A 22845-nucleotide genomic window follows, 5' to 3' on the forward strand; every position below is an offset into this window, starting at 1 on the left:
GGAGTTTCCTTCTCTGAGACATAATGAAGTGTGTGATCTAACTGCCAATGTACTTTCCGAGGTCTGTAACAATGTTGTCACTGAACCCCACCTTCAGCCTCTTTCTGGTGAGACCCTTCAATACAAAACAGCTAATTGTGATGATAACGCAAGGCTTGACATTGCAGCTAATGGTTTTTGGGGAGGACGATTTGAGAGGTCATACTTTGATGTCAGAATTTTTAACCCTAGTGCACCCTAAAATCAACCCCTACACTCTGCATACCGACATCATGACAAGGAAAAGAGACGTGAATACCAACAACGGGTTCATGAAGTAGAAAATGCCTCATTTACTCCCTTAATTTTTACTACTACTGGTGGAATGGGTGATGCTGCTACTCAGTTTTATAAGAGATTGGCCAACCTTTTGAGTGCAAAGCACAGTCTTTCCTATGGAATAGTCATGGGATGGCTGAGATGTAAATTGAGCTTCTCTTTGTTGAGGTCTGCAATTATGTGCATTCGCGGTGCCAGGTCCAGTTTGCGCTGTCCCATTGCTGAGGCACCGATTGCTGTGCAGGTCGCTGAGGCCCATATGTAAGATAATTTGTTTTTGTTTATTATGTACTGTTTTATCTTTTAAAAAAAATTCTTCTGTAAAAAAATAAATAAATCAAAACTCAGCAAATTACTATATTTTATGCAAAAAGTACATTAATTATGATGCATTAAGTGCCCCTGAGATGATGGCAGTACTAGATAAAGTCACCTAGTGGAAACAGACAGCATAACACATAGAGACACATATAGTAATCTGTAAGTGATGGTTATATCTCACTGTGGTATAGGAGCCATGAATCCACTGATACAAATGACAATCAAAACAATACAACTATATGCATAGCATGAATTCATTTTGCATAACACAAGTGATAAATTACTGGAGCTCTATATCTTTAAACACTGCACACCAAAGCTATAGCAGTATAAGGTCATGCTAAGTTTTGCATTTAATGTTGGAATGTCTGAAAAACTTCATATGGACATGGATATTTACATGCATGTTCTATTAGAGTATACCTGACTGCTCTATTAGAGTATATACCTGACTGCTCTATTAGAGTATATACCTGACTGCTCTATTAGAGTATATCGATCTTTTTAACAAGTTTTGAAGAGGGCTCATGTTACCTCTGTAAATCCTTCCCTGCATATTGCTCACTCATTTTGTGTTGGGATCCTGCTTGCAAAAGTCTAAATTTTACAGAGGGGGTTCCTGAACCCCCCGGGACCCCCCCTCCCTACGCCCCTGGACCAGGATGAAAACCTTTTAAAAGCCTATTCAAAGTTTTACAGGAATTCTCTATAGTTGGTACTGTATATAAACATCTCCGACCTCCTGTCTTGTTATTATCAAGTCACTGTCTGATTTAATTTGTTAAGAACGTGAGACAGTGAAAAAACTTATAAGTATAGCTAGTATCTGTGGTGAAACCCTCTTGCCCCTCCGTCGCCATTTTGCCGGTAAAAATTAATATTGCGGATAGATCCTGAGCGTACACGGAAAAGTCATTATCGCTGATAATATTTACATCCACGACACAACCAACGAGCGTCTTCTAATAAGAGCATAGGTGTCAGGGACACTAAGGCTGGTGGTACTGCCGTTAACACAAGTAAAAGTAAGTATGGTGCATTTATTTCATAACCAGACTGCTTTCTTTCCTTTTGTGTGTGAGTGGGGAAAAAGGGTGTGGTGAACATATAATATAGCCATAGATTATAGTAGGGAATATATAATCTATGACATAGCATAGCATTGTTGTTCTGGCAGTCGACAGATTCATAGATAGTAAGGTAGGCGGGGGTAACTTCGTGACGGGGGTAACTTCGTGAATTTCGACTTTGATCGGCTGAAACTCTTTAATGGCTTGATCAAACGATTTGATATTTTCTGTGTATATACGCTAGGATATGGTGATTACTTTGAGTCCAAGTATGACACTCTAGCTTCTGTAGTTTTTATGAAATCGTCGTTCAATTGATGTGTAACAAAATTTTTGCTAAAAAAACTTTCCGGGTACTACAAAACTTGCTCTTAACCACTTAGAGGACCATGTACATTGTTCTATTCGACTCTTTTAACTTGGAGAAGTAGGTAAAGTGTCTAGTGTAACTCTTTTCTGGTAACAATCCATGTTTCAGCCATGGCTATAGGCAGTGAAACAGGAGAATTCGTAAATTCAGTCACGAAGTTATCCCCATTGCGTGTTTTTTGACACTATCGGCTATTTCCTGCCATATCTCTCTAACCGATTACTCAAATCTATTGTAACTTGGCAAACTTAGACTACATAAACACATGTTGATTGTAGCCAAGTTTCGTATTTATTGGTTTTGTATATCTAAAGTTATAAACAAAAACGCAAACTTTTCACGAAGTTACCCCCATTTACCTTATATACTACGGATTGCGTACTGCCGGTTTTCAAAGGAACGCCGGATCATCGTTGCAGTACTCGATCGTTAACACTTCCTTTGTAGTGTACCGCGAAAGTATTGTACTAGGCGGCATAGTACTGGAGCTCAACAGCATCATATCTGCTACCCTTGGCCTCTACAGTTCCAATGGCTAGAGAACAGATCCTGATCGACTAAGTGTCAAATCCAGAAAATCGGCACGAGCTGAGTGGTAAAATAGACGTGTTGTTGGAAGGTGTTTGGGGATCTCAGCTTTTGTTAAATGGTCACTTACTATGATGCTGTTGGTTGAGTGGACACAGACGAATCGTTTAAAATAGGCATGATCGACGATTTTAGCTTGGTTTTTTGAGTCGTTATTCGATGAAATATGGTGGCGAGTTTGAGGCTTGTAAAATCACTTGCACGATGCTTATGCTGTATTTCAAATGTTTTCCTGGTAATTCAGTCTATCGAGAAGTGTTCGAGTGTATCCTTTCACTGTTTACATAATGTTGAAGAGGTTAAATCTTTCGTGTTACTAATAGTAAAATCACCATTAGTAAAATCATGCTTAAATGGCTTCTGGCAAGAAAAAGGAATGACGTCAATCGCAGGCTCATGCCGGCCCGTAGGGTTTCCACTCAAAATAAGTAGGTGCTTCTTTTTGTTGTTTCTGGATATTTTCACACAGACTGACCTTTAAGATAAATGAAACAAGTGCTAATTTGTTATTGAATATTCAATATCAGCATAATTTTAACACATGTAAATATCCAAAAAGTGGTCAAGGTGACCAAAAATCTTATGCTGCTGCATGATTCCTTAGCTCTTTTCATTGTTTCTGGTTCGTTTCACACAGACTGACCTTTAAGATAACAAACAATCACCAGTTTATTGTTAAACTGTCTGTTGCTTTCAATATCAGTGCAGTTTTAACTGTAAATATCCAAAAACTGGTCATGTGGCAAACAATTCAATTACACAGCTATACAGGATGTGCTATAGCACTAAAAAAAATGTAGAAGTCTTCATTGAGGTACAAAATACGCTAACTGTGACTTAAAATACAATGAGTTTTCAAATAGGCTGTCCAATGTAGCTATTATGATATTTTGGTCACGTGGCCACTTTTTGGATGTTTTTGTGCATTAAAAGTATGCTGATACCAAATGCTACAAGCAATCCAATAATAAACTAGCACTTGTTTGCTTTATATCTTAAAGGTCAGTCTGTGTGAAAATCTCCAGAAACAACAAAAGAAAGCACCTTCTCATTTTGAATTGGAAACCCTACTGTCATGGTGGTGATGATCTCGACTGAGGATGAGAAAGGGGATGAGAAACAATTAATCAAGTTTGCTTGGTCTTGCTATCTTGATAATCATGTCTTGCTGTGTTTGCAAATGATCGAGGAAAATGATCGGCGTGATAATGTGTTTTAGATTGTATAGGGCCAGACCACTCAACTTGGAACTAGGGTTAACCTTGAGACACCCCAAGTGTATGGCCTCATGCAACAGTGGGGTTCATGTACACACACACACACACGCACGCACGCACGCACGCACGCACGCACACACACACACACATTTTATTGATAAAAATGTCAACAATGAACTAGCTATACCGCATGCATACTGCTGTTATTTGCAGTTTATTTCTAGGCTCTATGGTGTAAAACTTTTATGTGGCATGCATATTTTTACCCAGTTTATTTCAATTCGTTTTTACAGCAAAATAGAATTTTGCGATAACAGTCAGTTTACGTGTAGCCATTCACATATTATGAGCTTGCTTTCTGTATTAAAAAATATAAGACTTACAGTATACTGTATAGTTTGACATAATTGTAGTATTTTGCATTTGGTCTTCAAAAGTAGCTCAACCCTCATCTCAAACTTAGGAATCTTAGTAACAATGCCTTACTTATTAAACCATTATTATCTTGTAACCATGCAAGTATCCATAGAATGCCTCAATTTCTAGTTGTTATTGGCCATATCAAAATTAAGCTGTTAGAAGGTGATCATAGATTTAACTCCATTTAGGGAAGTGTAGTATGCAGCTATATCCAAAAATATGATTGTTATTTTTTAATTAACTAGCTTCTCATAGCAACACTATGCTGGATTCCACAACACACTGTACAATGATAAAATGCACAAATCAATCTTCTTCGACTAAAAAACTATACAGTGTGTAGAGTTTCTACTGACTGACTGACTAGACACTTCATATTGTATGATATCAATCCCTATTAGCTTATAAAATTCCTAACTTTTTGTAACACTTGTTTGATAACTTTTTTGTGCAATAATTCATCATCAGAGAACTTTATAATACCCAAGGAAAGAGCAGCACAAGACATATGACATTGTAACTGCACGACAAAATTAGTGATGTGCGATACGCCTGAAATGGTGTATCTGTATCTAACAGCTGTGTAGTCACGATACGATATCGATATGTGATACAGTGCATCCTTTGTACAAAGAAGGCAAGTTTAATTAAGTGCGTGGGCGGCCGATAAATTTTTATTGTCTAGTACCAGCCATTACACCATTGCACTATTATATAACAAGCAGTCTAGGAAACAGGTAAAAAACCCAGCTACACTTTTAAATTGAAGAAAGCCAGACCTTCATATTTCCGTGATTGCGCAATCAAAATATCGATACATGTATGTGTGTGTATCAGTATCGTGATACAGCTGGAGTATCGCGATATTCCAATATATCGATAAGTATCACACATCACTAGACAAAATGCATGTCCCTATACAGTAAGCAAAGTAGTCATTTCACTTACTTTTCACCTATGTACACACAAAGCCTTTGGAACACTACAATATCTTGTACTGATGGGTGCATCATACATAGATGCATGCATTATATTTACTGCAGTATGCCAAAAGGCACCCGTCAGGCTGCAGCTGGAAAAGTCAAGTCCATAGCATAAGCTATTGCAGCTTCCTGAAGGCATCGTATCAGTCAGTAAGTCAAGCAGTTTGTTAAACAAGGGGATTTTCATCTGAAACATAAACTTAATCCTATAGTTCATGCAATTAGCAATAAACCAGCATGGTTAAGTATGCTTTATGGTTACTAGTTACGCGAAGAATGGCAGCAGTAACCGACATTTCATATATGGTTGCAATTGATAGCTATTATAGTGGTTCAATACTTGGAACTCACTTGGTACTTGGTAGCTGTCCACTGTACGGTGTACTATGATAGCAGAGTTCTGGAGTGACAAGTTGGTAGATCCACAAAATTGGTGATGTCTAATTAAATCACCCTGTCTCCGCAAACAACAACCACAGGAACAATAAAAAGTTGGAAAAGATGTTAGTAGCACTGGTGATTGTCCCTCTGTTCTGTGTTATAACATATACAGCACTGGCACACAGCTCCGACCACTGTTTACAATCCTGGCACAACTGGTACCACCCATCCCCAACACCAATGGCATGCAAATCACCCACTACTTCATCTTGCCATCTCTTCTTAGAATGGTCACCTTCTCACTAGTTCACCAAATAAAAAGTGCTCAGGGGTGCAGTTCTCATCCATACGACCCAAGTACTGTAACCTCCGCTCCAAAAGACAATCAGCCAAGGCATACTAAACCTAACTGACAGTTGTTGAGAAACAAGCTGCTCATTCCACTGTTGGAATCTTGATACTCCCAGGATGGTACAAACATGATTGTCAATCTAGGGGCCTTCAGCGTCCAAGTCTCAGCAGAATAGAAACTATTACTAGTTCTCTTGATATGGACAGAAAAAGTACAATTGGAAAATATTGGCATCTGCAAGGAGCCAAAAGCCTTAGATACCTTGGCAATATGGCAATTAACTTCACGAGTTGCTTCACCATCAGCTGACAAGTTCGAATCCAAATAAATGAAATCCTTTACTATCTCAATCTCTCCACCTTCCACTTAAGAAATATCATCCTCACTCAATACAGCCCCTTAGTTTTGGGAATACTGACAGTCAAACCAAAACTACTTCCCACCTCAACAAACTCCTCCTAGCTGATTCAAACATAGTGCCGGTCACATCATACAGAGCTAAATCATCAGCAAATTGATTTACCTGTGCCCTCAACAACCTGGACTTTGCAGTGCAATCTCCCACCAACATGTTTATACAACACAGGGACCCCAATTTCACCGCATTGTTCCTGTGTTGTTCAATACGCACACACACACACACCAACGCACGCATGCACACACATGCAAACATACTATTGGTGTCATACAAATGTAATAAAATTAGAAATTTTACAAGCTACTAAGGATCACTACAATGAAAGTACTTAAACAAGGGGGATCATCACCTGCTGAAGTATATATTTAATTCCTTTGTATTCTGGTGCATGGTGTTTGACAAGACTGACTAAATATAGTAACAGATGATGTCTACCATAATACAAAAGTCTGCTGATAGACAGTGTTGTATTTATGTTATGAAGCTTCTCACTATTTTGGGTTTATCTTAATGAAATCTTATATTTAAATTGCGTGCATAGTGGTTTGTTGTGTTTCTCTAGCACGATCCTGAATGGAGTGCTTACCATGGCAGAGACAATCTATCCAAACCAGCAAGCTGTGTAAAAGGGTGCAGCTATACAAAATAGACTAGTAGCTAGTATGAACAAGATGTGATATCAAAGGTGGCAGCCAAGAATTGGGTGCAATGACATTATAATTTTCTGACATAACAAATTAATAATTGACATTTATTGGCTGCCTTTGATTGTTTGGTATATCACATCTTGTTCATACTAGGAAGGTCGCACCCTTTTTCACAGCTTGGATAACAGTAGACCCTCAGTTACCGACCCTCATTTATTGGTACCATTGATTATCTGAAATTAGAATGACTTCTATAGAGTATTAAGTGCAGGTGTATGTTAGTGTTTCATCAGAGCTGTGTATGTAAATGTGCGGGCTTCAGTTGTCTGAACAATTTACTTATCTGAACACTTTAACATTGCCTGAGGTTTTGGATAACCAAGGGTACGCTATAGATATCATTTCTTTTTGTGTTTGTATATGCTGGCTTTTTTGTCTGTATTGTTTTTTTTTGTACAGGTAAGCAGCATTTGTAGATATCTATTTTAATTTATTTATTAAGGCTTTTACTGCATAAGTGCTGAAGTAGTCCAGTCATTTTATGGTTCAACCTTTAACTAATTGCAACACAAGCTTTCTTAACAGTTTCTGGCACAGAAAAATGTGCTCTATAACATATCAAAAGTCTTAAGGAATCCCATTAGGGGAAAGTGATCTTTTGGAGACCTTTTAAAGCCACTTTTGGTAAAATTTGAGATTTCTGTCTATATTTCATTCATATATTTCATTCATATATCAACCAAATTAGTCAAACTTGGTATCAAGTGAATGGTCTCACTGAAAGGAACAATGTGACATTTATTTGAATTTAATAGCTCATTTCGTTCAGAAGTTATAGCCATTTTCTGGTCAAAATTTTCCCGCCCATGCAAATAGTTAATAATTTTTGCTCTGCTGTTATTTTTTATGTTATAGCATTGAAAAATAAATGATTTAGCCATAGTAAGAATTTGCAATAATACAAGTACAAGAAAAAAATTTATTTGGAATTTTCCATATGAGTAGGGACTGCAGCAATAAAAAGCACTGAAACAAGCTGCTGAGACAAAACACAACTGAATGGTTGCATTTTAATCCCTACTTTAACCATACATCATAGCAGGCTAAAGTAGGGATTAAAATGCAATCATTCAGTTGTGTTTTGTCTCAGCGGCTTGTTTCAGTGCTTTTTATTGCTGCAGTCCCTACTCATATGGAAAATTCCAAATTTTTTCTTGCACTTGTTTATGTCCTTTTTTTGTAAATTTTTTTATTGTATTTAGTAATTCACCCCTCTTCTGCAATTCTCGAAATACACAGCTAAACGTTCCTAAGGATGCGGATTTTTAACAAACCGCTTTAAACTACACATTACCCACAGAAGTATCTTTTCAACTGTTTTACAGTGTGTCTACAGTATTATTTTCGACTAATTCTCTCAACAAAGCCTCAGGGCTGCTCTTACTTTTAGTTCGCGTAAGTACGGGTCATGCCCACTTTCTAGACGATGAGATACGCGAGCTTATGAGGCCTACTACGGTATTTTTCAGTTGTAGTATGCCTGAAAAGTGCTCTGGGAAAGCTACCCATAGAGTCTGTAGAGAGGCGCCATATACAACCGGTTTTTAAACTCGGAAAAGAAACCACCTTCAAGCCAAAGCAAACACTCTAATCCTTACGCGTGTAGTGGTGATGTTGAACAGGCAGCAGCATATCCAGAGGTACATCCCACCATTAAAATCACGTGCTTGCTACAATTATGCTACACGTTTATTCCAATATGTTGGGGCACTGTGGTGTGCGTGCTTTGATGGAAGCCATACCCATGAGAGATGGCCACGATAAAGAAGGATCAAAGATAAAACAGTAACACATTAGTACACACATCGTGGGTATTTAATATTGTGAAAGGTTTTTTCTCCACAAAATTCAAAACGTTTCCGCCAAAGAAGCAAGGCTGTAGCTGTAGCCAGTTTTCCGCTACGCTTGACTGAACGCATCAGTGAGGCAGGCAGTGAGGCAGTAGAAAATTTGCTAAAATATATATTTTTAAATTTCGTAGCACCTCATTGGAAACGTTTCGGGTCGTTCTGAAGACATATTTGGGCTTGTTTATACCTGACCAATACTGTGAAATGGCCGTGAAGGATTTCTGAAGATGATTTTGGATAGATTTTTCTTCGTGGACCACACCCACACCTTCATCGTCCCTACTATACAGTACTATTGTACTGTATGATAACATAATTATAAACATGGTAAATAATTTGTAAGGAAATACAGAAAGTGTACTTCAATTATTGTCATCCTTGAGAATACAAGTATCAACATTGGTACAAGCTGTTCCCATACAATTGCCACATGCAGGAGAACATTTTGCATTATACTTCTTGCATGTACATCTTGCAGTGCTACGCAATTACACCTTTCTGGAGCTGGTGCTAAATGGCATTAAAGCCCCTTCAGACTCTTTCCACCCCCATTCAAGTGGCTGAAATTCACTGCAGCATCTTTTTCACTCCTGTACTTGTAAGTATACACAGAAGCTGTGGGATTTGGCAGCTGCCAAAGTAGGTGATGAAGAAACCTAGTATTTGTAGCTACTTTCTCACAGAAGCAATTATAATGTAAATAGTCCAATGTTTCTCCTGGTTTTCTATTGTATAATGTCACCAAAGCTTGCTCACCTGTAGTGATCATGTCTTTTGGCATAGCTGATGATGCATAAAAGACTTCTGCTTGCTCTCAAAAGTGTTTACTTGACCTGAATTTCTTAAGTGAAGCACCTTTTCCAGTACCATACAATTGCGAAGTAGTATCACATCCAAGTATAGCATGATGGAACAGAAGGTTTTTGCATATCTCAGGACCAAGTTTCTGCTTAACAGTGCTATGTTCCACACTCTAGGTTTCTTAGTGGTTTATTTTTGCTCAGGCTTAAAAAATATGGCATGAGAATTTAAGTAGGCATGATAGCATAACAATACTAAAAGGTCAGTGTCATAACCTACTAGTGCAGTGTCTGTTACTGTGGCTGATTCTGCAACTTTCTGTACAATCATCACATCAGCATCTCCTGGAGAATAATACACTTTGCAATTCCTTCTTTCTAAGTGATTGCCAAGCATATTAATGAAATGCTGCTTGTTGCTTCATGGTATGAACATTGACACTGCACACTCTATGATAGGCTGCATCTGCTGCATGAAGATCATGAACATGCAATATTCTTGCCTGTACTGCATCTGCCGGTCCAATCATCTCCTTTCTCATGACACACTGCTAGAATTGTGTCTCATTTCAATTGTTCTTACAGCTATAACTTCTGAATATTTTCTCTTCTGTCAACAATAGCTGGTTCATCACAAAAAAAGCAGTCAGTGTCAAAATTAAAATCCCTTTGTGTTGACCTAAGCATACACTTGCCAGTGTTTGTATTTGTTGCTGTGCCTGGTTCTCCTTCTTTCACTCAAGTTGTTGCTATTTGATCTACTTTTCAGTACTGGCAACGACATTCCTGACACACCAACTGCCCAGGTACACAATGCACAGCATCTCCTCTTTCTTCACTAGCTTTGTTGATACTTGCACATACCTTTTCACCTAGGGTAACTTTGGATAATGCTTCAATACGGCGATTGCAAATGACACACTCTTCTGGCACCTCCATTTCTTATCCATTGAGATCAGAGGATGACACTTTAGCCATTTCAATTGTCTCACAAACCTTGCCATACAATAAAGTAAGAAAGGTGCAAGGATTGTCATGCGCTTAGCTATAGTACTAATCTGATTTCCCTATGACTGTTCCAAGTGAATTAAAAGGTATTTAAGCAGCCTAAATTATAAATGTCTATGAGTATGTCTAAATTTTTTAATAGTGCATCACAAATCATAGTAACACGAATATAAAAGTTTAGCAGAAAAATACAGCATTTATTAGACACCTACCATGTTATTCTTCGATATTCTGTACAGCAACAAAGAAAGACACTGTTTCTCTTCTTTATAATACCAAGTAAACAACAACATTAGTTATCATGGCAACAATTATTGGAACATTATTACCCAGCTATAATCATGATAATAATCTAACTCTATACTACTAGAAAAGTTGTCAGACATATTGTTCTGCAGTTAGTTGAACAATAATTATTAAAGCTAAGACCTTTAGAGTTGAGCTTTTTGCTGACAGCTGGATGCCATTTGTTGACATGAATATGAATATAACTTTATTTGTACTTACCATTACACTAGCTACATTCACATAGCAATAAAAGTATACAGTTTGCGATACAATTAGTGGATCTGTGTAGCCTTCTGTAGAATGACTGCTCTGCTCCAAACAACTGATGGTACACTCTGGTTTCCATGGCAAAATTTAAGTCTGAAAGTGCCACAAACTCCTTTTTCAGGAAATATGTCCTTTTTCACAACATAAAGTGTGCTTCAGTCAACAAAAGAGCACCACTACATTGAAAACTGTAAAACTAATTATGTGCGTAGGCAGGCCCAATTTTGATCAGAAAAATGGCTATAACCTTTGAACGAAATGAGCTATTAAATTCAAACAAATGTCATGTTGTTCCTTACCGTGAGACCATTCACTTGATACCAAGCTTGACTAATTTGGTTGATATATGAATGAAATATAGATAGAAATCTCAATTTTTTCCAAAAATGGCCAAAAAAGGTCACTTTCCCCTAATGAGATTCCTTAAGACTTTTGATATGTTCTAGAGCACATTTTTCTGTGCCAAAAACTGTTAAGAAAGCTTGTGTTGCAATTAGTTAAAGGTTGATCCCTTTTTTCCATAAAATGATTGGACTAAAGGTATCCACACAAAAACAGCCAAGCTGTGAAAAAAAATGGTGCGGCCTTAAAAAGCCTGGGTGAAAAAAGTTGTGAAATCAAAGGAACTAAAGGTATATAGGACACCTGGTCCTACAACCTGTTTAAATAAAGTTTTACAGAAAGTGTTTTTGAAAAGATGGAGAAAGGAGAAAAAAATCTATTGCTGGACTTGGGCAGCCTCAACCTGCAGCCGTCCGATTAATGCTCAAGCACTTAAAGGAGTCTGCCGGGTGGTCAAGATGTTTTCTTCTTGTCAATTTCATGTATATGTATCCATAGGAACTCTAGAGAGTTCTGTAACTTCGTATTAGTTGTTGATGTTGTATGTAGTAGGACACCTGGTCCTACAGCCTGTTTAAATAAAGTTTTACAGAAAGTGTTTTTGAAAAGGTGGAGAAAGGAGGAAAAAATCCATGGCTGGACTTGGGCAGCCTTGAACCTGCAGCCATCCGATTAATACTCAAACGCTTACAGGAATCTGCCAGGTGGTCAGGATGTTTTCTCCTTGTCAATTTCATGTATATGTATCCATAGGAACTCTAGAGAGTTCTGTAACTTCATATTAGTTGTTGATGTTGCATGTAAGGTGACCGTGCTCTTGATATATTATGTAGCTCATTCAAGATAAGTAGTAGGATCGAAATACAGTGGTCCCTCAATTATCCGAACCCCAATGTGTCTAGGCAATAGTAAAGTGTTCAGATTAGTGACTGAAGTCCATACGTTTATATACAGAGCTCTGTTGAAATACTCTAATATAACATACAGTTGTATTAAAAATACTTTAATAAAGCAGTCATTTCCAATTTCAGATAAATGAGGGTTATCTAGACAACCTGGTAACTGAGGGTCTACTGTACTTTAATAAAACAACCACCTGATACACAGCTAGTAATTCTAATAGAATAGTCACACATGCTATGTAGTAGCCAAGAAAAGTAAGCAAACTAGTGTAATTATTAAATGTAGGAATCTGGCAATAATATACAATGAAAAACAAGATACATGGATGATGTATTAGATCTAGATGAGTAAACTTCCTTGTAGAATGGTTATACTCTACAATGTGGATGTGGACCTCCATATTTGAAATTGTGCCTGGTCTTCATGCTGCTGTAACGCCATAAACAGCAACTTATGACAACTCATTGCCACTGTAGTCCACCCAAGGCACATCTTTGAACATTTTATGCACACTTGTGATGCCAGGGAACTGGCACCATTTCGTCACTGTGAATTTCTTTGTTGACCAGCTTTGTTTTCACTATCACTATTTTCCCACTGTGATCCATGTCTAACTTTACAAAGCAGTAATGAAGTGCAAGCTTTGATTTCTTCAGGTTTTCAACAAAAATGTTCCACACTTATTTTAATTGACAATGAGTGATGATTTTAAAATGACATAATATCCAATCCCACAATGACTCCACCTATATATTCCCACATAAAATGCCCCCATTTTCTGGTTATAGACCATGCTCTCGGATCCTTGTGCTCAGCTTCACCTTGCTTTTAAAATCCATGAAGATTCTCCTCTAACCTGCACTAAACACTAGGCCATCAACATAGAGTGATTGTTGAACTCATACAATATCCACCTTAGTTGTGTTGTTCTGCAACAGGACTTTTATCTTGCGGATGGTTTCTTTCTACACTATCTTCCAATAATGACTAGATCCAAATGGCTTCATGTTTTTACCAGGAGGCAGGGGTGGATCCAGAGTTTGGAAAGGAGGGGTGCACATTGTTGAAAAGTTGAAAAGCAAAGAATAAAGGTCACAACAATAATGGCTATCCTTTACCAAATGTGACTGAATCTTGGAAAATCACCCATATGGGTGTGCATGAAATAATTAGAATTTTTGTGTTTAGTGGATTGCTAATAAGAGCAGGGCACAGTTTTGAAAATATTTCAAGAATTTTCTTGTAATTTAAGGTTGAGAATGGCTTAAAACCATCAACAAGTAGATTTGCACTATAAAGTTTGTGGTTTGATCATTAAATATTTTAGGTGTCAAATGCGCCCATATGGGTGATTTTCCAAAATTCAGTCACAAATATAGATACGTATGTAAAATAAAATCCCTATTTATAGCTTCATAGGTAAACTACACTGCACTGTGAATGCTTTATTAGAGTGATTGACTGCTCTATTAAGTATCTCGATCTTGTATGCAATGTTTTGAAGGTAGGAGGGTTAGGGGAAATATGTCCCCACCCCACCCCGATCTGCCACTTGGAGGGTCAGCCAATTCCAGATTATGCAACTGAGGATACTGATACAGACTGACCTCATTCCCCAATTGTTTGGAAACTATAGTCAAATCAAAATTTTGTTCATTTTTGTTTCTGTCTAATTGATTTGTCTTCTTTTTGTATGTCAATGTCCTTTGTTTTTTGTACAGTATTTGTGTCATTTTGTACTGTCATTGTGTGAGCTTTAGTTTTTGTATTTGCTGGGGACCACCTTGTACGGGCACTTGGCCTTTTGTGTACCCTGTCATTAGACAAAATTGATAATAATAGTCAGTTTGTGTTCACTTGAGCCCCTTGCCAAATACAGTGATACCAAAGAGGTGAACAAGTGTTCACTAAACATATCCACACACCTGAATTGTCCATACTAAATTTATGGGATATTTTTAAAGCCTCATAACTAACTTGTCCTTGCTCATATCAGAGCACTAAATAGTTGTGGCATTTAAAAGGCTCAAATTGGCCTGTGTAACAATTATTAGCGAAAAACGAGGGTCCATGTGGACTATGATTAAACAATGAAACCTGCCTATATTCTGTGTCAGCAATTTGTGGGTGCTCAGAATGATGCTAATGGGAAATTGTAGAGCCCGAAATTTTAAGTGTGATGGTATCAATTTGATTACTATAGAATAGTAAACTGAAGATGTGGGGCATACTTGTAGGGATGTTGAAGCCAAAGTAAGCAAAATATGTTTATTGGTCTTGAGATTATCTCTTGGGGGCCACTTGTCTCAGCTTCAGTTGGTGGAGTCTCTAGCTTGCGGTATCTTGTGTTGCACTCTGAGAAATCTCTAATCAGTTATTTGAAGAAGGAAATGTCGTGCATAGCAAAACCTGCATCTCATCATAGCCTACCATTCTTCTATACCTTCTGATATAAGCAATTACTGTATTAGTTTAGCAGTGTGGGTTCTGAATATTTATGCTGAAGTATGCATCATTCCTCAGTGGCTGTTACTATAATTACTAACCCTTGTCTATTATTTTTGTTTCAGAGTTGTCACAATGGTTGTCATTGCAAAGTGGTTTATTGTATGTCTTTTCGTTCCTGTTGTGTTAACATTTGAGCACACCATCATCTTGTCTCACAATTCATCACTTACAGAATGTGTTAAACTAAACAACACCTCATATCAATGTGGTTCTTTTGATCATGTGCTAATATTACTATCAGAATGTTGTAGTTCAACTGATATTATTGTAGAGCCAAGCACTTATGACCTTACCTCATCATACAACATTACCGACTTGCATGATATTCGAATTAGATCCAAAACAAGCCAGCCTGCTATAATACAGTGCACACTTAATACTAATGGAAGTTATGATATTGACACAGGAATTGCATTTATCAGAATTACAAACTTGGTCATTGAACACTTGAATGTGATGGGATGTGGAATGAAACATGTTAGTAATAATTATATTGGAGAAGGACAGTTTATTATTGTACGTAGTGCACTTTATATTCAAAACAGCACTGATGTGTCCTTGTATGAGTCAAGTATTTCTCATAACAATGGAATAGGATTGTTAATGTATGACACAAATGGAACAGTGAACATTACAAAGTCATCATTTACCAGCAATATGCTTAATATAATAGAGCAAAGTAGATCATTTACAGGAGGTGGTGGGCTTTATGTTCATTTCACTAACTGCACTCCAGGGATAATTGAATGTAATGCTCTTGACAATCTGTACAACAAAGATTCCAACTATACTATTGACCAGTGTACATTTCAGAATAATAGTGCCTTTTATGGCTTTAATGGTAGTAGAGCTGATGATCGTTCAATTGGTATTTCTGTAGTATTTGGTACCGGAGGAGGATTATCATATCTTGCATATGGTGAAGCTCAAAACAATTCATTACGTGTAATATCTTCATCATTTACTTCTAATTCAGCTTTCTATGGTGGTGGTATTAACATACGCAGTAGACACAATTCAATGTCCACTTATGCAGAATTTTTGAACTGCAATTTTACAAATAATTTTATTTATGGAGTGTCTGGGGATGAAGGTGGAGGTGGTGGTATGTCAATCGGTTATGTGATTTACCAAACTGGTGGTGAAACCCTAAATAATACTTTTATCATTTCTGGTTGTTTGTTTGAAAGAAATAGAGCACCATATGGGATTGGTGGTGGTATAGTAGGATTTGGAAGTCGCGAACCACGTAGAATAGTGCCAACTAATCGTTTTGAGATATACAACTCATCTTTTATTAACAATGAAGCACAGTATGGCTCTGCTATTCAAATCAACAGAGAGTATTTTAATTCAATTACTGTTGGTACATATTTTACTTTGGTGATTAGCAATTGCACATTTGACAGAAATCACCTTCGTAATTTGCCATCGTCAAATACTTCTAATGCAAATAGTATTGCAGCAGTGGCCTTATCTGGAATTGACATTCAGCTTAGAGGAAATAACAAGTTTAGTAGCAATGTAGCAACAGCTCTGCTCGTGGAGGGTGCTACAGCAGAGTTCAGTTATAACTCTTTCACTGTGTTTGAAAACAATAGTGGTCTGCATGGTGGAGCCATCCTACTAATTAATGGTGCATGGATTAGTGTATTTCCTAATAGTACTCTGATATTCCAACAAAACAGAGCTGTGGATTATGGAGGAGCTATATATGTAGAACTGTCAACACCTTTTGACTATCTTCTCTCTCGTATATGTTTTATAAGATACTTTTCAGAAAGTTTTTCTCCTAGCAAGTGGGAAACCAATTTTACTTTTATTGGTAACACAGCTGGTCAAAGTAATGGTGGCAATACAAACACAATTTTTGCTAGTACTTTACAGCCCTGTATAAAGGTATTTGGATTAAAAGGAACAGAACTCTTTGTTGATGAACCTTTTGATTATATTCCACCTGCCACTGTCAACACAATTGCTACCTCACCAGAAAGGTTTACTTATTCACAGACCAATTTCAGTATTGTGCCAGGAGAGGTTTATAATCTTCCAGTAAAGTTATTAGATGAGTTGGGTCAAAATGTAAGCACAGCTATTTTTATAGCTACCTGCAATGAATCCCCTACTCCATATGTTGTGGCCCCTTACCACTTCACAAATGGATCAATACAAATTGCGGGAAAGCCAGAAGAGACTTGTCAATTACAGCTACAAACAGATACTGATTATTCAGTTGCTACTACACTACAAATAACATTACTACGATGTCCTCCAGGTTTCTTGTATAATGATGATGTCAAACAGTGTGAATGTCTTGTAAATCCCACAAAACAAAAGCTTGCAATAAGTGGATGTGACCTTACATCTTTTCGTGCATACTTTGATCAATTTTACTGGATCGGGTATGAATCAGGTAAAGCATTTAATCTGTTGACTACATCCTGCCCTTATCGGTATTGTTACAAAGACCACATCAATGAGGATCAGTTGCCACGAATTGCAAATGAGACCACACTCGATGAATTTGTGTGTGGTAACAGGAGCAGAACTGGTTTTCTTTGTGGTAAATGTATTGATGGATACAGTGTTGCATTGAATTCACCTCAATATATGTGCAGCAGATGTGAAAACTACTACATGGGAATTCTTTATTTCTTTTTGTCATACCTAATTCCAGTTAGTATACTGTTTTATATCATAATGACTTACAATATTAGGATGACTGTTGGAACAATTAGTGCCTTCTTATTTTTCTCACAAATCATTAGCAGCCAGTATCGCTTTGGATCAGACTATGCCCTCAAAGGTAATTCAAGTGAGACACTAACTGCTACTGATATTGTGATTACAATTTATAGTATTTCTAACCTGGAGTTTTTCCACCATGATGTGTTTTCATACTGCTTGTTTCCGAATGCTGGAACAGTAGATGTGTTGGCATTTAACTTGCTGTTATCCTTTTATCCTGTGCTTCTTGTCCTTTTGTACTTTTTACTTCGTCGCTACTGTAGCTGCAATCATCGGTTCTTTTATAAATTCAGACTCTCAAATAAATCAGTTACTCATGGAATCTGTGCATTCCTTGTTCTGTGCTTTGCAAGAATAAATGTTTTAGCTTTTGGAATATTGAAGTCAGCTGATCTATCTTATATCAGTAATGAAACTAAATACAAAAGAGTGGTGTACCTACAAGGAGACATTGAATACTTTGGAGATGCTCGATACAACTTGTATGCAACTGGTGCTTTACTTGCAATAGCAACAGTCATTTTTATTCCTACACTGGTCTTGGTGTTACATCCTATTATGATTATTGTTTGCTGTTATTTCCAATGGGGAGAGAGTACAGTTGTCAGGTTTGTCAATAAAGTTCTTTTTATAAACAAGCTTAAACCTGTACTAGATTCATTCCAAGGTGACTACAAAGATAATTTGGCGTTCTTTGCTGGCTTGCATTCATTTCTGTATCGGATAATTTTCTTTAGTATTTTAGTTAGCATATCAACACCAGATGTAAACCGTCTCCTGTTTCTGATGTTCACTTTTTTCCTTGTTATCTTACTAATCCATGTACTGGTGATGCCATTCAAACGATATGTAGACAATGCAGCTTATTCGTTGATTTACATTCTGATGCTTGCCATCTTGACGATCAAACAGTATGTGTTCTTTTCCAGTAGTTCAGAAGAAGTGCTTATTTGGCTAGAGATTTCCATTACATTGCTACCATTTGTCTGTGTAATTGTATACTATTCCTGGAGATTGTGGTTGGCTGTACCACATGTGAGGAGGAAGAACTTGAATGGCGATCAGCAGCCAAATTTGGTAAGGATGTAACTATGCATTTGTGTTTGCAGTTGATGTACTGTTTATAGTATATAACCAAACATGACATGCATGCATGTCACACATGTTAATAGTCTAGTACGAATGATTAATATTCGCTATATAGCACTGTATATAGTACATGAATGTTCACATTGATCTGATTCCTTTAAAACATTAAAAATTTTTGGAATGGGATTACACAAGATCCTGAAATTTTGTTTATTTGTAACAGGCTAAACTCAAACACCTGACATTTTTAATTTTGACCACTGCATGGATTTACAAAAAAAATAGTGTCTACCACGTACAGAACCAATTTATTTAGATGTGTGGGTTGTATATGACATCTGTTGTTTCAGACTGACTGTGTCATGAAGCCAGAAATGTGCTGTATTTTTTTACATACTGTATTAGTTGTTGTGATGGCATTGCATCAAGATTGAAACTGTATCGATACTGATGACCTGGATGACCCACTGACGTAATTAGTAATCCAGGTCAGACCCAGTTGTGACCTGGGAATATAAAACCCAGGTGTGCACTAAGAGCTATATTTTTGCTGCTCCATGCACTGGCCATGAAGTATTATCAAAGTAAACAGGTAGCTATATGCATGTATACGTGATAACAAAACAAGTAAGTTTTAAAATTAACAATCTGCATGGTTCCACATATTCTTACAGACAGCAAAGCACGTATCCTATGTCCTGTGTGGCTGTGTGTGCACATACAATTTTTAACACACCTTACTGATAAAATTGCCTGCTGCAAGACTATACTATAATGCACACAGTACAATAATGATCAATAGTGGGTGCGGCTCCATGTAGGCAGGCAGCAGGGGCGGATCCAGGGGAGGGGGGGGGGGGCTTTGGGGGCTGAAGCCCCCCCCCCTTCACTTTTAGGCTTTACTTGATCAATATACTGAGTATTATAATGAAATTTTGTCTTAGCATAATTATATGATCACTAATAATACAAATACTCATAAAACCACCTTATAAACATCTTTCCAAGGTATTATCAGTGGATTTATGCTAAAGTTTATGCAACAAAGACCCGGATCAGCATTGGAGGTGTACAAGATCTAGATACTCTAATAGAGCAGTCAGCTAACTACTCTAATAAAACATTCACTGGAAGCATATAGTTACTTCTGTTATGGATATTTTCCAAATCTGCCTGCACCTATACATACAATGAAGTGCAGTGGTCTGTTTAAAGGGCTTCATTCATCTACTTGTGTAGTTAACATGTATCGCAATACTTAATTCAGGTACACAATTTCCATTGAAAAGGCTCTCAGATTCAATCTTGTATTGTTCAAATTTCAAAATTTTCCACTTTCAGCACTATTATTCTAACATGCACCTATTCAGTGTTGTGCAATTGTGAGAGGGGTGCATCATGTACTTGGTTGTCTGTACCTACCCAAACTTTTCCATTAACAAAATGCTTCAGAGAGCCATACCTATAATCTAAAGGCAGTATACAAAATATCTACAGGCAGAAAATATGAATTTTATGTGGAAATGTCTCCAAATTGCAGTATTTTAGCATCTATTTTTCAAAAATTTCCTGGGGGGGGGGGGGGGGGGGCATGCCCCCAGACCCCCCTAGTTCCAGCATGCTGGGAAGCTTTGCACACCTCCACCCAAGAGATTAGTACCTTGAGTTAGCCCCCCCCCCCCTTATAAATCCTAGATCCGCCCCTGGGCAGTGCTTTGTGTATATCTACAGGCTGCAATATACCTTACTGATAAATGGGTGTGACATCATGTATGCCTACAGACAGTAACATACACTCTGATAAGAGAGCGTGGCTCAGGAAAGAAACTTTACTGCTGTATGATGTGTAAAGATTAATTTATTGCACACTTAATCCAATCCAGGGTAGACCTGGATATTTTATAAAGCTGGTCAGATCCAGACAATATGTGACCCAGTTGACCTGACCCAGTTTCAACCCTGTACCGTGTAGGAGCCTTGACAATGCACATTGTAGCTGCTATATAGTTTGTTCTTTTGTTTTGGTATACACTATGTCCACTGCATACCTGTCATCAAGCATTCTTTCATTTTAGTATGCTCAAACTTCCAACGTAAAATAAAAGCTGTTTAAGATGAAAATTATATGTTGACTAATTTCTTGTAATGGCTGATAGGAATAGCTTTATGTGTAACACATGCAAATTGTATGTGCATGTCTATTTGGGTCCCATAGTGAACTGTAATGTATTGAAAAACAAAGTCATTATATCCAAACTTGCTTCTGTGTGGGACATGCCTTAAACTCAAACAGACCTGTATTTGATTTTTCTAGTATAGCTTACAGTGAACCAGCCCAAAACAATAAACATCTTGCAAGCCTCTGAAGAGCGTGCTGGGCCAATATCAAGCCGTGCATTTAAAACTAGTATTCAGCATTTTAAAACTAGTATCTTAGCTTGTTTACAGCCAAGACATGACTAATTGAGAAAACTGGAACTAGCTCTAAGCACAGCGTATTATCAACACAAGCATCCTTCAAGATTATGTTCAGAATTGTTCATTTGATACTGTTTTCAAGCAGTTAATTATGGTTACTAGACATTTAAGGCAAAATTTTCCCAGTACATTTGCAAGTCTGTTTTCCAGTTTATTTCATGTTGTAGTCATGTCCTTCTGTGTACCTGTAAGACTCCTTTTTGGAGGTCCTCTAACATTTATAGGGATATATTATCAGTGAACCGTTGGCCCTGATAGGATGAACCATTTTGTGTTTATTCATAAATATTCTATGATAGGATGATTATTACCTGTTGGACTTTCCAGACAGAATGGTAAGTGGTGATCATGATAATGAAGAAGAAGACAACACTAAGTAACATCCAATGTATTTATTACTTGACCATCAAATTGGAATATTTGCTGAACTATAGTTGCACCAGCATATACATGCTATATTACTTACAATGCACTGCATACACTGTATTGCTTACTTTCATGTCTATGTACATATGTATGTAAAAGTATATTCCTAAATCACTCCTTTATTCCACTCATTTGGGGCATCTGTGTGTGGGTTGTGTGGTCAGATTGATTTATGTACAATTTAAAGAGCCATTCTGTATAAAGTGTATTGTATTATACACGTGTCAAAGCTATACAGCTTCTTACAGGGGGCAGATTTAGGGGGCTCTCAACCCCCAAATATATTTTTGTATACACGTTGTATTATTTCATGAAAATCTCATCCAGTGATGTTTTATTTTTGCTACACATACTACCAGCTAGCCTACATGCTAATCAAAACTCACAATTAAGTATATAGTGTTGCACAAAACTACACAGCTAGCTATGCGTAGATGAGTGATGTACTGTTCAGAACTGTTGGATAAAATAGTTCAGCAGGGGAGTAGCTGGAAACCCTGGCCCATTAACAGTTGTACACATTATAAACATTAATACCAAGATACTCTGTAGTCACCAAATATACAGGTGCACTGAGTGAGTCAGGCAAGTATAGTAACTATATCTAATAAACTGCTGAAATCAGCCTCACATCCAATTTAAGAGGGTCTAATGCTTGGGTAGTATGTATTTAGTTGGACAATAGCAACTTTTGTTAGTCTAGAGCTTACCATAAATATCAAGATTGAGATACTCTATTAGAGCGTCACTTCTAATACAACATGCAGGCTAATAAAATTGTGATGGACCCATGCTGAAATCATTCTCTGATTCCATCTTTATTTTCAAAAATTGCAGGGGGAGGGGGCATATTAGTGTGCTTTACATACCAAGTGTCTTTTCTGTTGTGTCATTTCACTCCCCCCTTTCCAAAAGTCTGTATGTGCCCCTGGCTGCTTGTATTGTTTACTAAGTCAAACACCCTAATAGAGCAGTCACTTCTAATACAACAGT

General features: G+C 37.3%; 1 protein-coding gene across 1 annotated transcript; it reads left to right on the top strand.

The window, feature by feature from the left end:
• The first annotated feature begins 1543 nt into the window (after positions 1-1543).
• Positions 1544-21983, top strand: LOC136241037 (uncharacterized). Its single transcript, XM_066032218.1, has 3 exons — positions 1544-1664; positions 15174-18936; positions 21726-21983. The coding sequence occupies exons 2-3, from the start codon at positions 15184-15186 to the stop codon at positions 21804-21806; spliced, it is 3834 nt and encodes a 1277-aa protein (XP_065888290.1). The 5' UTR covers positions 1544-1664; positions 15174-15183; the 3' UTR covers positions 21807-21983.
• Positions 21984-22845: the final 862 nt, after the last annotated feature.

This window comes from Dysidea avara, chromosome 12, assembly GCF_963678975.1.
Source record: "Dysidea avara chromosome 12, odDysAvar1.4, whole genome shotgun sequence".
Classification (NCBI taxonomy): domain Eukaryota; kingdom Metazoa; phylum Porifera; class Demospongiae; order Dictyoceratida; family Dysideidae; genus Dysidea; species Dysidea avara.